This window comes from Bactrocera dorsalis, chromosome 4 (assembly GCF_023373825.1).
Source record: "Bactrocera dorsalis isolate Fly_Bdor chromosome 4, ASM2337382v1, whole genome shotgun sequence".
NCBI lineage: Eukaryota > Metazoa > Arthropoda > Insecta > Diptera > Tephritidae > Bactrocera > Bactrocera dorsalis.
Window position 1 is genome coordinate 33638764 of NC_064306.1, and position 17496 is coordinate 33656259.

A 17496-nucleotide genomic window follows, 5' to 3' on the forward strand; every position below is an offset into this window, starting at 1 on the left:
TGTGCAATTATTCATATCAATATCTCAAAAACTGAACTATAGTTCCTTATATACCAATATACAGATAGATAGTCAAAAGGACAGGCAGATCAACTCTAGGAGCTACAAATGCGTCATTGAAAGTGTAAAAGCCGCACACAAAGCATTAAACTATCTAGGCATAAGACTGGACCCCAGACTACCCTTCAGGGTACAAATCCAGCACGCCGCAAGAAAGGCTCACCTTCCAACTGAGCAGTCAATTGCCAAAATAGGAAGCCCCAGCCAAGAAAAGAGACATCTGCTTATGTTAACAATCAGTGTAATTTTTTACGGAGCTGCGACCAGACGAGCTTAAATAGCAAAAATTCAAAATCAAATTTATTTCACTTCTTATAATATATATATTTTGCAGTGACTAATATATATAAGTTAACAGTACAGGCGATTTTGTCTTTTCCTTAAAAATTATTTGAGAAAGATACAATAGCACAATGGCAACAATGATGAAAGAATTAGAGTCGCGGCAAACAGACGGCCAGACTAATAAAAGGTCGAAACTTATGGACAAGTCATAAATATGGTGAAGTCAATTTTTACACAACCCAGCTGATGTACAGTCGTGGATCCTTCAAAAAGTACCTTCACAGAATGGAAAAAGTCGAAGATCTGTTATGCCTATACAACGGTGAGACAGAGAACGACGCTGAACATACATTCTTAGAATGTATTAGTTGGCAACGAGAGCGCACCGTCGTAAAAGAACCGGTTGGCCCAATAAACACGGACAATTCAATCAGCGAGATTATCCAGAAATTCGCAGCAATCTTGCTATGCATCTGAACGGACAAGGCTAAATCGGCTCGGTGATCATTTATTTCATATATAAAGACTTTTTTGACAACCATAATATAAAGGGTCCAAGACGTTTGCTTCTGGGTATTACAAACTTCGTGACAAACTTAATATATTTTGTTCAGGGTATAAAAAAATGTTGATGGTTTTAAGTCAGCTTGCACAAAAATCCCTTTATGGAAATATTAGATGTGGTTCAATTTTCTGCATAGAGAAAATTTTACAAAGAAAAACACCTAATATTGTTTAGAATTGGGTTTCTAGTTATACGAGTATGTAAAATTTCAATTAAATTTGGCGCTCCCTCAATTACCTTCAGTCAGATTTTTCTAACTAACTATTTATATCCTTGTTAATAATAAGTATTCTTCACGTAAAATAAAATGTTTTTGAGGCAATCAATTACAATTTTATCAATTGTGGTTTTTATAGCAGCATTTTGGCTAATAATAACCCATAAGGATGTCATAAGCTATGGTGATATAATTCAATCAGCCTATGAGCGAGGTATTTTAATCCCAAAGTGGGCAAAGGACGGTGAAAATTAAACACAATTACGTGTTTACGAAGATTAGCCTAAAAAAATAATCATAGCTTAACAGTAGTATAAATACTACTTATCTTGATGAGATCATAGAATGAATTTGATAATAAACACTTAAGTTTGAGGAAATAGAATATATATATGGGCTATAAAAAGCGAAAAATAAATCAAATTGGTATTTTATAGTTGTACGTTTAAAGGGTTTATCTATTTCGAAAGCCTTTTGTTACTAATTATAGAATTGCTCGGAAACTCTTCTTCATAAATAGAGATTATAAAAATATTCATCGTCGTGCTAGTGACTTCTATTTCTTGGGAATTGTAGTTAATGTAAAAACTTAAGATGACTTGAAATAATTATTCTTTACATATGTAGAATATTTGGCACTTCCTTAACTAAATTGTAAGATTTTTTGCAGATAAACTTGATTTCTACATTATTCAAATCATATTTAATTTGGAAAAAATACGAATATGATGATGTAGTGATATATTTACAATGATACCAAAAATATTTTTATTCTTTTGCACCTTTTAATGTATTACCTAAAACTATTTGAGATAGTAGATATAGATTTATATGATAAATAGCTAAATGACCTGAGTGAAGAGCTGCGTTGAAATCCGGGTAGCTATCTGTCTACCCTCCGTCCGTATGTTCATGCAGTTTATAACTGGAGTAAAACTTAAAATATCTTGATGAAACTGGATAAAATTTTTCACTAATAATTCCTTTAAAGTATGCCACCTTATGACTAAAAGTTGTCCAGATCCAAACAAACGTCTTCAAGCTCCAACTACCGGAAATGTAGACTCCAGTGTCTATTTAGACCGAAAATATCGGTCAATGTGTGAGGTATACAATAGAATTTTAGTGAGAAACTTTTCGTAATAATAGTATGCCTGAATGTCAAAAATTAATTGAATTGGGTCAATACTTCCCTTACCTCTTGTACCTAATAAAAAGATTTTCGAACTTTCGGATGACTTAATGCCGTGTGTATCGGCCAATATGTAAGTTATTTCAATGAAAATTGATTGCCTGAAATTATTTACTCAGCTGTGATCCATGAAAGTTGCAAGAATATAAAATGTTCGGTTAGATCCGAACTTAGCCCTACAATACCTAATATTTAAATTGAAAATATTTAAATAGTAGTACCTTAAAATTTTGAGCACTAAGAAAGTCAATGTTTGTTCGTTGAATTACCTGAAAGAGAAATTAGAAATAATTATTTTTGATAAAAATTATTAGTATTTATATAAATATTAACAAAGAAATAATCGTCCATATGTAGTAATTTATAGCAATTAATTGAGAACATCATTAGTAATTATTCTATTCAATTGTTGAATTTTAATTTTGGGTATATTTTTACCACTAAAGGAGTAGTTACGGCTAACCGTCCTAATTTTCTCGAATTTTTTACCAAATCTCAACTTGCATACTTTAAAATTGTGAACATACAAGGACTTCACATTTATCGCTAGTTTCGAGAAGTGGTGAGAAAAGGACGTGTGCAAAATTTCAAATCGATATTTCGTAAACTAAGGGAAAAGTTCGCGCATATACAGACTCAAAAGAGCTCCTCACGTTGATTATTGTAATATATAATACTATATATGATATATACTTTATAGGGTCTCCGACGTTTCCTTTTGGTTTTACAAATATCGTAAAGAACTTAATACACCCTGTTGACGGTATTAAAAAGTAATGAATAATCAGCTTTTTCAATACAACACTGAAACAAATACACATGATCATGTATTTGTAAACAAAAAACTTTTCAAATCAATGAAAAAGAATATTGTCGAAAATACAAATTGTTACAAAAATGCCACAAGATTTTCAATTGTTGCCGAAAATCATCAATGGAGCCGTTGGCTCCATGACCGGCGTAGCCTGTGTCTATCCACTGGATTTCGTGAAGACGCGACTGCAGAATCAGCAAATCGGACCAAATGGCGAAAAGCAATATACCAGCATAGCCGATTGTTTTCGCAAATCCATACGCAATGAGGGTATACTGGGCATGTATCGCGGCATTAGTGTTATTTTTCTGCTCGTCAGCCCAGAGAAGGCCGTTAAACTTGCAGCCAATGACTATTTCCGCTTTCATTTAACGCAAACGGACGGATCATTGCCTATGCCACACCAGATGTTAGCCGGCGCCGCAGCTGGTTGCTTCCAGGTGCTTGTCGCAACACCAATGGAGTTCATCAAGATCCAGCTACAAGATGCGGGCCGTGTGGCCAAAGACGGACGCGTAACGGAACGCATAACGGCCAGAAGTATATTTGCAAAAATGTATCGGGAACGAGGTATTTTCGGTCTGTATCGCGGTATAGGACCAACGGCTTTTCGCGATATATTATTTTCACTCATCTACTTTCCGCTATTCGCTGGCATTAATGATTTGGGACCGCGTAAAGCTAATTCGGAGGACGCTGTACCGTGGGTCTCATTTTTAGGTGGTTTAATTGCCGGTTGTACTTCTGCGTTTGTCGTAACACCATTCGATGTGGTGAAAACACGATTGCAGGCACTCAAGAAACGCGCCGGCGAACAAGAATTTCATGGCATTATGGATTGTTTTGTAAAAACTTGGCGAAACGAAGGTATTACGGCTCTATTCAAGGGTGGACTGTGCCGTATTATGGTCATCTCACCCATGTATGGCATTGTACAGACCATTTACTTCTTGGGTGTGGGAGAGGCGATATGCGATAAACTATTTAAATGAAATGTTCTATAACAGCGATGTTCGAAAACGTTAAAATAAAAGTTTTTGTGTTTGTTCGTATTTAAATCGTATATTAAATTTATCTATAACCATATCTTCAGGACCTGCTACTGTCATGCTATACCATTTTTTCCTCTTGCGGATGAAAATCGCCCAGATAACTATTATTTATGTACATATATATACTGATTTACTTAGATTAGTTTGAGACCACTGATCAGTACAAACAATAAGTACTTATCTATTTGATAGAACAGCAATATAAGTGGAGCACTGAAAGAACAAACTTCTAAGTAATACCGTAGACTGGAAGGATCCTACCAACAATGAATCCAGAGCTTTGACAGTGGGCTCCAAAATCTTTAGTTTCACCACGGATAGTGACCTATCTTTGTAGTGAGAGCGAATAATTCAAAGAATCTCGTAGAATCCTCTATAGACCGGTAAGATATCGCTGTTGCATAGGTGCTGGCTGCGAACTAATACTTACTGCGCTCACAGTCTACAGGTTAAGTGGTAGAGTGCAAGAAGCCAGCGGACCAGCGACCCAGTCTGTTGAGAGCACACTGACCGCTCTTAAGTTTTGCAGTTTGCAGTGATTCCGCTATGACCAGGCAGTAACTTGATGCTGTTGGTAGTGAGGTCGGAGACTAAGAGGTTTGACAATTTAGTAATGAGATTGATTTTATTGCCGCGCTTGTGGTAAATCTGTGATCTTAAAATTACTTTTCTCTTTTTCCAGCATCTCTCTCCTCTCCATTGATATATGTACCATCACTCTAGCTTTCTTTAGTTCGTCTGCTGCGTCAAGTTGAGTAGACGTGTGTTTGTAGTGCTCGTCACGAAAATGGAAAAACGAAATCAAGAGCACCGCGTGGCTAAAAAATTTTTCGCCAGATTGGGCGAAACAACTTCGGAACGTACGCTAAAATTGTAAGAGTGTATGGCGATAGTACTTTTTGTCGTGGCCAAGTGTTTCGATGACAATGGTTGTCTCCGCGCGCCCCCGCCCGAAAAAAAGCTCGCATGAGCAAGTCGAAGGTGAAAACGATGATTATTGCCTTTTCTGATAGCTGTGGAATCGTCCACAAAGAACTCGTTCCACCGGGGAAAACTGTGAATCAAGTCTACTATTGCCAAATACTCGAAAGATTACGAAAACGAGTCAACAGGGTGCGCCCAGACATCGTTCGCAACTGGATCGTTCATCAAGACAACGCGCCGTGCCACACCGCCCTCAGTGTGTCCCAGTATTTGGCCTCTAAAGGGATCGCCGTGTTACAACAGCCGCCTTATTCGCCCGACATGTCTCCCTGTGACTTTTTTTGTTTCCTAAAATAAAATCGGTGGTCAAAAGAACCCATTTTGAGTCGATTACGGACATGCCGGCGGCAGTGACGAGGGTACTCGCGGAATCCCAATCGAAGCGATCCAGAAATGTTACGAAGCATAAAAAACGCGCTGGAATTGTTGCATAGCTGCCCAAGGGGACTACTTTGAAGGGGATGGCAGAGTTGTAGAATAATTTTCAAATATACGGTTTTTATGGAATCAGTCTCAGTTCTTCATCGTTTTCAATGCACTAGTCCATAACTTGTTGTCTTTCATCTCTTGCTTTTGCCCCCAATGACCAATGATCAAGTTCACATCTGAACTTCAAACGTTGCACGACATTGTCATAAACCAAAAGGCCGTTGAATCTTTCTATCAAGCAGTCAATAAGAGTTTCCATTTCTTTGGTTTTTAAAGCACACACCTTTTTTGAAATCCAATACTTCTCTAGAAAAGCGCGACCCTGAGACCCTGTAGTATTTTTCGCAAGTTCTCACGAGGATATTTTCGGGTTCTGTTTGTCGGCCGCAGATTCTTGGTTTTCTTTGTCAACTTTCAGTTCTGCCCTAATTTTCTTCGTATCTGAATAAATGGATCGAAATTGTTCCTCAGCTTTTTGTCTTCGATTTCGGAATGTTACAAACAGCATACATATCATATCTGATGTCTTGGCCAGATCGATCGATTCTTTCTGAAGAGTCACGCTGAGTGAATGAGTTGGAAATAGAATATCACATAGGCACAAAATTCCAATTGCTTTCCCGCCTCTGATAATACTGGTATATAAGATATAGAATATTGGGCCAATCATACTTCCCTGAGGCACACCAGTCCATATCGGATGTTCATCAGAAATTTTTAGTACGAGTATATTTTCTATTATTTACACAAGACCCCAATAACTTATACAATGTGAAAGAAAATAATGTTTTAATTTTATGCTATGAAAGTGTTTCATGCCACATTTTATCGAATCCCTGAGCCTTCTGTTTACTTTCTTTGCCAAGCTTTACACAAAGCCCGTATTGGTGTGTCCGAATTGTATAATTTTCATGAAGGAAAGGATACACCTTTGATAGTAGCATTTTTTCAAATATTTTTGAATGGAGGAGACTTATTGATATGTAAGCACTTGTGTATAGTTTTCCAATACCTTTTTAACTTTGTTCAAAAAAACAATTCACTTTAGTGGATGCAACCTTTGATAAATAATCAAACTGGCTTTCCTTTTTGAGCAGTGAGAGGAAACTAAATAGTGCGTACACCAAGTGATGAAATGACAACCAATTTTAATGAAAAGGGTAACAATTTATTTAGCTTTTGCTATAAAATCAGAAAATAATGAATTCCATTTAAAGATCACGCTCAATACTTAAGACATTTCTCCTACATGCTGACGTTGATATATGCGTACGGGCTTTTACTTATACTGTAAACGCCTGGCTCTACACAATAGGCGTTAATAAACCCTCAACTACCTTCCCAAACCCATTTTTCAAGCATTATTCACATTTTCTTACCATCTACTCTCCATCCACTCTCACTTACTATATAATAGAGGTAAACGTGCATTTTACGCGTAGTTAGCAACCGTCATTTACCACCCATACCCAATAGTGGCGCATTGTTCGCAACACTAAACCGTTAACGGTACATATACAAGTATGGGTTGGAGTAAAAGTGTTATTGAGCAGTTTACATTTTTCAATTTCAACAAGTGCGTGATTTAAATAAATTACTAAGTTACCTGTTACGTGAATATAAATACTGTTATGTATACTACCTATATACAAAAGCGATTCGTGAGCGGCGTACAAAACAAAATTTGAATTGCTCGTGATTAATTGCGCTGTGTCGTGTGTGCTCAACTTTAAGCCAAACTAAGCACAAATCACGAAAGCCAATTCAAATTGTAGCCTAAAAAGCCACACACACACCAATATGGTATGTTATAAATCCTTATGCATAAGAGTATACCTAACATATAGGTATGTGTGTATGTGTAAGGCTACATGTGAGCTATGTGTAGTTTGATGAAGTTGAGTGGATATGAGTAGAGTGTATAGTTCGGTGCTCATTACTAATATTTTGCGGCTGCACGCATACATACATGCACGCACACACACTCATATTCATTCGCATATAATTCTTACGGCATGCCAATTGCGCAGCGGATGCCGATAAATGATTGTATGTCGTTTATATGGATTCACTTAATTTAAATTGCTTACTACTACAGTTGCAGAAAAATTTCCAATGCATTCCAAACTCATTTGTATTGCTTCCCGAACGGGAAATGAAGCGTGATTTCATGAAAAATTACCTATGTTAATGCAATGAAATTAATCCTTCACTTTGGTGTAAGCAAAAATTATGTAATTAATGTCTAGCGATTTTTTCTCAATCCTTTCATTTGTCGAGCTTTCACTTGATTATGTTAATATATTTGAAGAAATCACGGGGTTTTCCATGATGATGCATGAAATTAAATATTTTTAAGGCAATAGGTGGTGCTAAGAATTAAGTAGTTTATTGGAAAATATTTAGAAATAAGAAAAAAAACGTTAATTTCGTCTGCACTGAGCTATAATACCCTTCACAATGCAAAAGATTCCATACAAGAGCTTGATTTTGATCGGTCAGTTCCTTGCCAAACTTGGTAAAGCTATCTCGTTACATGAAAAAGCTTTCCGTACTGGAACCGGATACCTATTATTCAGTCTGTATGACAGTTTTATTGCTATGGAAGTTCAAAATTTTGAAATTTTGCTTCACAAATACATCAGACGCACTGTGAACTGCATATTCAGAGGCAATGCTTTTTTAGATCTTAGAACAAAATTACAAATATTATTATAATTATAAATAAAATAAAGTCTTAAAGCATATTTTTAATTTTACATTCAAGAAAAACAAAAATATTTTCTAACCTAACACAAGCATCTCTTTAACTTCCCACACCTACAAGCAAAACATTTAAGAACAGCGGAGCAAGTATGAACTGACCAAGCAAGTGTGTTTTTCAATGCTTTGACAAGAATCTCCATTGACTTTTATAGCAGGCATGACATTTATAGCGGAATAAATATGAACAGATTTTTATCGTTATGCTAACTTTGATGTTTGCAGCGCTGCAACTTGAGCACAAAGCGAAGCAAACGCTATAACTACAAACATACATACACGTATAAGTATATTTAAGGAAACTATTGCTGCATGAAAAACCAACAGCACATGCTGTTACTCATACGCCATGCCAACCAACAATCCTGAACAAATATGCATACATTTGCATGTAGCAGCGTTTGTGCTATTCACTTTTAGTAACCGCCGTTGATTTAGTTTTATTTCTTGCTTTTATGACATAAATGGCATAAGTGTAGGTATGGCATCCTTGTTATTATTTATACCCGTATATTGGCATTTATGCTGGGAGCACATTGGTGGCAAGCTTCAGCCAAACTTCATGTACATACACTCATGTACCGATTTTGCCTGGATATGCCTTGCGCTATGCACGCTACGTTGCTTCGTAAAGCATAAGCATATAATGACGACATTTATGCGATATTAAATTTCATCAATCAAAGTCTTTTGCGCCAGGCGAGTAATGGTATGCACATGTGAAAACATATACGTTGATATTTTGCAAACGAGGGTGACATTTGCTCCTTTGAAACGTTTGTATGACACTCTTAGGTGTATATTTCTTTCTAGTACTATTATATAATATTATATAAAAGCGTCATATTATATATAAATATAAAAACAATATGTGAGAGTATATTAATTATTACATATTTTTCACTTTTTAATTACTACATTGAAATTAAAAATTATTTTTTTCTCATTTTCATTTTTGAGCTTAATGTCTTTAGTATAACATATTCTAATCTTTAATCTCCAAAAACATTGTTGTTTGGTCTAGAAATATCATCAACGACATCATATTCTTGAAGAGGTGTTCATCAGAGCTTTAATTTTCTTTCTATAATACTGAAGTATTATTAATATATCAATACTAAATTAATATGAAGAGTTTAGACAGCAGCCAATGAATTTAAGGTAAAGAACTCTAGCCAGAAATTATATTATATTTTATTTGTAATTATAAAGTATTGTATGAATACTAATAAGAAGAAGAAAAACTCTTGAATTACTGTTTTCTCTTAAAATTACTAGTATTTTTTTTAATGTTATTGTTGTTATTGTAGCTGCAGATTTGTGCTAAATTGACAGTCCTTGGTCGGACAAAAAGTCGGGGTCCATTCCAATTACAAAGACCCGATTCTCAAGGAACTTGTTTTTTTGTTGATAATTTTTATTGGCAAGCGTGTCTGCTCAGAACTCTTAAAATGTGAAGAGATGTCAAAAGAACACTTAACAACCATTTTGCGCCTATTGAAAAGGCCTCGAAATTTGTCACAAAATTACTAGTCAAGGTGTAGCATTAGCTAGCATTATTATTGATAACCATAAATAATTTCTGGCAGACTCAAAACAGTTCATAGGTCTGTAAGAGTCTGTTGATAGGTACGAGTTTTAAGAATCACAAAGCTCACAGCTGTCCAGTGGCGTGCAGCGTTACATTTAGTACGAGATCAGCCTTACAACCTAAGCTGTGATAAATTTTATTTAAAGAACTGTTTTCTTAACATGGTGCAATTTAGCCGTTTGAATGAATTATCTCTTAATAAAAAATCCAAAAAATTAAAGGAACTGAGAACTATTCTACTATAAACACTATGCAGCATACCAAAATACCCAAGAAAAAGGAAAATGTTGGAAAATACCATAAAAATATTTACATGGCTTAGACTCTGCTGAAACCTATTTATTACTAACATTTTTCACAAACATATAATTTTATAAGCTTTTTTAAATTCATATGCATATTAAAATGTGGAAATTTTAATTACACAAGAAAAATTTTGGTAGTGAAATATATAAAAATTTATGTGGCTTCACTTAAAACCCATTAGAGGAACTTCTACATACATATACGTATATATTTGTTATATTTAGTAAAATGTAACAAAACTCAGACATTTGATGAATATGGGGTTTTTTATTGTTTTTTTTTTATGTGTCTTGTTATTCAGACAATTTTATCACATTTACGATTTCAAAAAAATTTCCCATCAAAGTGCTATCACCAGAAAGCTATGCAGATCTCCACCTGATTACGCCAATTTTCTATGACCCGATGCAGCATTTAGTGCTGTGAACAATGAAAAACAATTTACAGCATTTCAGCAACTTAAAAAGGCGCTGGCTAAAGCTGTAGTCTTAAAACTTTATAACCCTAATGCCGAAACGGTGGTACACACGGACGCTAGCATGCACGGTTACAATGGTGTATATATCCAAAAGGACCCAGAATATCAACAATTTCCCACAGTCAGTCATATGAAAATCTCAAAAATCAAATCTCAACCTGGAGAAGAAAAGAACCATTCTTACATTTTGGAGACACTTGGCTTTAAAAAGTGGAAAATTTATGTTATGCGGAAAAAGATCAAAAATGTGAGCAGTGCGTTCGCATTAACTATGGCGAAAGCAGATGTACGAGTACCACTTAAAGTCCCTCATTGGGCTATGTTTATCCAAGATTTCGATTATGTTTTTGTGCACAGACCAGCTACAAAAATGAGACACGTCGATGCTCTTAGTCGAATGACATCCATGTTACTTGAAGATTCGTTAAATTTTCGGTTTAGAGAAGCACAATAAAATGATGATTAAGTAAAAGCGGTATGCAAAGCTTTAGAAGAAAATATCTGCCAAAACTTTTATTTGAAAAATGGCTTACTGTATAAAAATCCCGTAAAAGAGTTGGTGGTAGTACCGCATAAAAATGGAAGAGGAAATATTTCGGATGGCACACCGTGAAAAACACTGGTCGAAAAAATACTCGAGATTATTTGGAAAAATCGTTTTATATTTCGCAAATGGGACTAAAGGAGTCAGATGTTATTATAATTTACGTAGATAGAATTACCGAGTAAGCAAAGGCAGAGAAAATGGAAGGCTTTCTCTGTCCTATAGATAAGGAGGATAGACCGGTGTTGACATATGCTCTTGATCACTTAGGGTCTGTGGAGTTGACCAATAAAAAATATAACCATTAGCTTGTAGTGATAGATGCTTTTAGAAAATTCGTGTTGTTATAGTTGTTATACCCTACTATGAATACGAATTCGGCTCCGGTAATAGACAGATTATAAAAACAGGCTTTTGTGTTCGGCAATCCAAAAAGAATAATCACCGATTGGGCAATAGCATTTACAGCTACGAATTTCAAGATAATTGCGCTAAGGAGGGCAGTCAGTATCTTCCTAATGCAACTGGCGTACCATATAGAATGGACAAGCCGAGCAGATCAACATATTATACTACCACTGCTGAAGAAATTATGCCGCAATAGTCCTGCCAATTGAGAGGATAGAACCACTTTTGAACAATTATAATCAAAGAATTAACAAGTTCACATCTTTTCGAATTCTAATTGGCTTAGATATGTGCACATCTGCTAACTACGGAATATGCTTAGAAGAAAAATAATACAATGTTAATGATTTAGTGATGATAAAAAGGACACTGAATGGCTCAGGACTTAAATTTAAGGCAAAATTTTTGGAGCCGTATACGGTGAAGAAACGACTTCCATATAGAAAATACACCGTGGGAAAATTGGATGACGTTGAGTGACTAGGTAGAACTACAACGATGCCCGAATATATGAAGGCGTGGAACCCAGTTCAAGACGGCTGAGTGTAGGAGAATTGTCGATAATTTTTAATTTGGAGGTCATAACTCTGTTCTTTTGTGTTATTAATCTCAAGTTTAATCTCAGGTTTGTGATTAAAGAATTAAAAGGAAGTATTGAACCTTAACATAAAAAACTACACTGGTCTTTATATTCTAATCTGGATTTAGAAATAAGAACTGTGGAATATATTATTCTTCTAAGCCCATCCCTAATACATAAGTATATAAATATATAAAATATGTGACTAGCAGAGTCTCATGTCAATTAAGTAGTTGTTGCCAAGATGGCGTCAAATAGAGAATCGTATAGCATAGAAAATAGCGAACGTTAACGAGGTGTGAAAGTATGCACCCACTCAAACACACACACACACCCACACCAAAACAGCGAAAATAATACACAAAGCAAAATGAAATTTCCCAATAGTATAGTTGTAGTTGCAGAAGCGTGTGAATAAGTAAATTTAATAGTAGCTGGGTACCGTGTGGTGCCACTACGGAAATTGTATGCGTGACATAAATTCACGAGTTATAAACGCATTGGGAGCAGGCGTTCGCCAACTCTCTTCCACTCTTCCGCTCGCCAACTCCCTTCCTCACGCTCTCTCATAGACTGACGCTAACTATACTAACAGCAGCAGTAATATTGACTTCGGGCGACTGGAAAAACTAAACTAAATAAAAAATTTGCTAGTTCAATTTACTTAGCTGTGTGCACACACTTCATTGTTGGTCGCTATACACGTACTTATACACAAACCCACACATACACATTCACGCTTATATATTTGTACTTGCTTAATATTGAGAGCGTGTAGCTGCTGCTGGCTTTTGAGTGCTGCGCCAGCTGGTGGACCATGGCAGTAAGCCACATAATGACATTTGCCATGTTGTTGATTTTTCGGGAAGCAGCACCCAGCAGTGGTCACGGCCACTAACGCTCAGCAAACACAAACAATTGTACACAACACTTGCATAGAAAATATATAAATTTGTATGTATTTGTATATACATACTATGAAACAGTAGTAGTATAACATACATACTCTTCTGGGCGTGGGGATATTACATTATCGTGTTTTTGACATCCTTAGTTGTACCCCAACTAAAGATATGTATGTATATGTATTTGTCCACCCAGTAAAAAATCTGTTAAAGCTGATATTTTCATATTAATGTACCTATGAATATTTCTGTGCTAGATTCATAGTGGAACTGATTGGAAGTAATAACATTCGTAATTTCATAGAAACATTTATAAGAACAGCGATATCACACGTATTTACCAAATGTGGTCCATATACAGGTTTTTATTTTGGTCTCAACTTTTCCCACTGAACGCAAAAATTCAATATAGAACTATCCTTAAATCACCCAAACTGATTTCAACGAATACAATAGTAGTTAGTAGCTTTAAAGAAGATACCTCTGTTTTGATAAATCTCTCTTTTCTGCGCCAATTATCCACTGGGTTACAATAACTTCCTATACATATACTTTTGTAGTTAAATGTATTTACTTTCACTACAATATTAAAGTTGTTTACATAGCTGCCAAAGATGTTTTCACTTTTGTGTTCTAATATGACCGAAAATAAGTGATACCCAACCCTCTATCTGACAAAAAAAAAACGAAAATATGCACGCACTTACTAAATAGCAAGGTTTTCCATTTAATAATGTAAATATGCTGCTCGTGACAGTTAAGTATACAGAAGCTAAATATACTCATTCTCAGGATCGTCACAGCAAAGATATGTTAGTTATAGAATAAATGTCACGAAACGATAGTTTCATATAAAGCAAGAGCTGCAGAAGATTCAAAAATTGACTATCAACCTCTAGAGTTATGTGGGGTGAAACATAGCTATGACTTTAGTTTTCTTTGCTACGGCAAAATCGAGCCAAATTTTCCAATTTGATATGAATGTATTTTCAACACTTTTAGCTTATTTTTTCCACTGTGACCCCATCATGGTAGGTATAAACCAACAAATTATTACCCGATATATCAATATTTTCACAAATACTTCAAACAAATATTTAACTTTTCAATATTGATAATTGTAGTTCCTAATTCTTCGTCCAAATAAAGCAAGCAAATCGATCGGCATCACTTCCCACTTGATCTGGATATATACATATATTCATATGTATATACAAGTACTAAGAGGAGTCAAAAAAACGAACGTCTTTTTTCGCATAATACTCTGATTGGTTTGACCTCTTATTTGCAACGACAAAGTCCTACGCCTAATGGTTTTATATTGCGAAGTTGAAAAAGTCTTTTCTTATTTTTTCAATAGATGTCGTCGCAGTCGACATATATCTCGAGTGCTACCATTCATATTGTGTCAAACCATATAGTGTTGAAAAGTGAGATATCAGGCCTTATTTAACCAAAACAAGTAAAAACGTTATACCCTTCACAGGTGCAATTTCTTTTAGTAACTATGTGTTCAGTTTGTATGGAAGCTATATGCTATAGTAATCCGTTCTGACCAATTTCTTCGGAGATTACATTGTTGCCTTAGAAAATAATCTATACCAAATTTCGTGAATATATCTTGTCAAATGTGAAAGTTTTCCATACAAGCATTTGATTCCGATCGTTCAGTTTGTATGGCAGCTATATGTTATAGTGGTCCGATATCGGCAGTTCCGACAAATGAGCAGCTTCTTGAAGAAAAAATGACTTCTGCAAAATTTCAAAACGATATCTTAAAAACTGAGGGACTAGGTCGTATATATACAAACAGACAGACATGGCTGAATCGACTCAGCTCAACATACTGATCATTTATATATATACTTTATAGGGTCTCCGATGCTTCCTTTTGGGTGTTACAAACTTCGTGACAAACTTAGTATACCCTGTTCAAGGTATAAAAATAGAAAAGTGTTAGATGGAGGATCTTCCCGTTACTATTAAGAGCTCATACTTTTCGGTTCATTTAAATTGACCTAAATTCTATAATTTCACTGTATGTTGCTATCCTAAGGCTTCCTGACCACTGCAGCGTCTTCCAAGCTGATGTAGCTGCCATAAAGTTTACAGTAGACTTATCTCTCCGGAGCACAACCTCTTTCCGAGTAGTGACTATCCACTTAGATAGTTGGACAGTAAATTAGCCTTGAGTTCGCTGACTGTGCACTCAAGACTGTTGAAGGGGTGTTTATATTATCAGCTGTTTGGAAGAATATGAGATAGAAATATCTCTTCGAATGTCCTTTATCGTTTCGATAGATAAAGGTCTAAAATAAATAATTGATAATGACGATAAGACGAATTGAAAACTGGGTTTAAAAACTAGTAAAACTGCGATAAGTCGACAAACAACTGGTTCAAAGATATTAAGTAAATTTTATACCCGAAATGTGACGAGAAGAGCACAGCTCTCTCGAAGATGAACGCACATATCTGCGAACTTACTCGACCAATTTCAACTAAATTTGGTACATAATATTATTCTGCATTCCATTGTTATCTGGTGAATGCTATCCCTTTCTTTGTCCCCAATATACCCTATATAGATATGATATTCCACCGTTAGTGATTCGTATTCTACCGTTCGCATTGGTTCAACATAGTCCCATCATTTGCCATGCCGACAATGGATGCCTTAAGATATAAAACTAAACCATGTTCATAGAAATACTTGCTGATATTTCAAAAATTTATTACTACACACACGTTGTAGGTTGCCGGCTAAATGCATATCAATTTTGTTGTTGCTGCTTAGCTAATGGCTTAGTCGATATATTATATACAAAGCCACGAAAAGTCAACAGACTGTAAGAGATTTTTAAGCGTAAACTCAAAACTTGCTCAAAAACAATAAATATGACTTAAATTACAACGCCAACATTGTTATTGTTCTGTCGCTCATACAGCCTGACCGCCCATCGTTCTTACTACACCTTAACAAAGCTTTTCACACGATTTATTCGCACCCACACCGGCTCACACACACATATACATAAGTATGCACATAGTAACTATATGTGGGCTCAAAAGCATTGTGCGAGCGCATACCGAAAAATACTCTTTATCTTGCGGCTTTTTTGGCTGCTGTCCTTGCCATTATGGCTGGTCCATGTCTGGCGCGCAAATTGTTTGGCCCACTCGCATCAGTGGCAGCAACAACTGTTGGAAGGCAACCTTATATGCGCACATTAGTTTCATATATTTACTTTCATGCTAAGAGATAACTATTTTAGCAAACTAAGCCGGGTGTGAGCTTTAATATGCCTACATGTGCTTATAGTAAAAACATCAACAAGCCTCACTTAGTCACTTTGCTTTATTCTAGCCGTCATTTGTTGCTTACGGGAATTTGGCAAACATTTTTCTATATTTTGCTTTGGCAATTCATTGGTTTTATTACAACGCCTTAATGGCAACACAAAAACAAATATGTATTTTTTCATACTTAGTAAATGTAAACAAGTAATGTTCATCATAAAGCATCAGTTGTGCATTAGTGTGCTGCAATAAAAAAAATGTTATCACTTTTAGTTGTTGACGTAATTCTTCGGGAAAACTTATTAGCAGGCAAGCATAACTTAATGTGAGATGAGACAAGTGTGGTTTCTGTGAGAGTCTCATTATGTTGGTTGCCTTTTATATTTCGTGTTTAGAAAACAAACAAAAAATGTATTATCGAAAATCGATTTATAGCTTTTCAAAATATTTTTTAATAAGATATATATAATTTTGCATGCGTTTGCAACAATATTCGAAACACTTTTGCCACTCTGAATGAGGTATTTCCAAAACATACGTTCTGAACCCATCAATCACCTCTGCAAGTGTCGAAAAACGTTCGCTTCTTAGTTTTTTTTCTCATTGGAATAAAAAGAAGTCAATAGCTACCAGGTAAGGACTCTACGCTGAATTACTCATCAAATCGATGTTTTAAATGCTCAAAATTGCAGTTAATTCAATTGAAGTGTGAATACCACTCAGAATTTACTGCTCTGCGTTGTTCTAGTGGTATGGTTGCGATATGTCCAGTTGTTCCAAAAAAACAGGCAACCATTTTCAAAGAAATACTTCTTGCGCGGACAACTTTTGTTGGACACATATCATCTTGAACCATCCATACAGTTGACTGGTGTTTACTTTCAAGCTCATACAAGTAACTTCACGTTTTATCATCAGTCACTATTTTATAGACGTATTTCGCAGCACAGCCATCATATTTTTTAACATTTCTCCCGACCAATCGACACGAGACGTTTTGGAGTGATTTACAAATTGCTTCGG

The 17496-nt window shown here is 35.5% G+C and overlaps 2 protein-coding genes across 7 annotated transcripts in view; one reads left to right on the forward strand and one right to left on the reverse strand.

The window, feature by feature from the left end:
* The window catches only part of LOC105227269 (zwei Ig domain protein zig-8), a 446139-nt gene that overhangs the window by 258143 nt on the left and 170500 nt on the right, over positions 1-17496 (reverse strand). The gene's annotated exons all lie outside the window — the stretch shown is intronic.
* On the forward strand, positions 3200-4147 carry LOC105228995 (mitochondrial glutamate carrier 1-like). Its single transcript, XM_049456153.1, has one exon. It carries the CDS (start codon positions 3217-3219, stop codon positions 4123-4125), a length of 909 nt encoding a protein of 302 aa, XP_049312110.1. The 5' UTR covers positions 3200-3216; the 3' UTR covers positions 4126-4147.

What these genes read in the sequence shown, in the direction of transcription:
- LOC105228995 (XM_049456153.1), top strand. Translation starts at nt 3,217, where the DNA reads ATGCCACAAGATTTTCAATTGTTGCCGAAAATCATCAATGGAGCCGTT.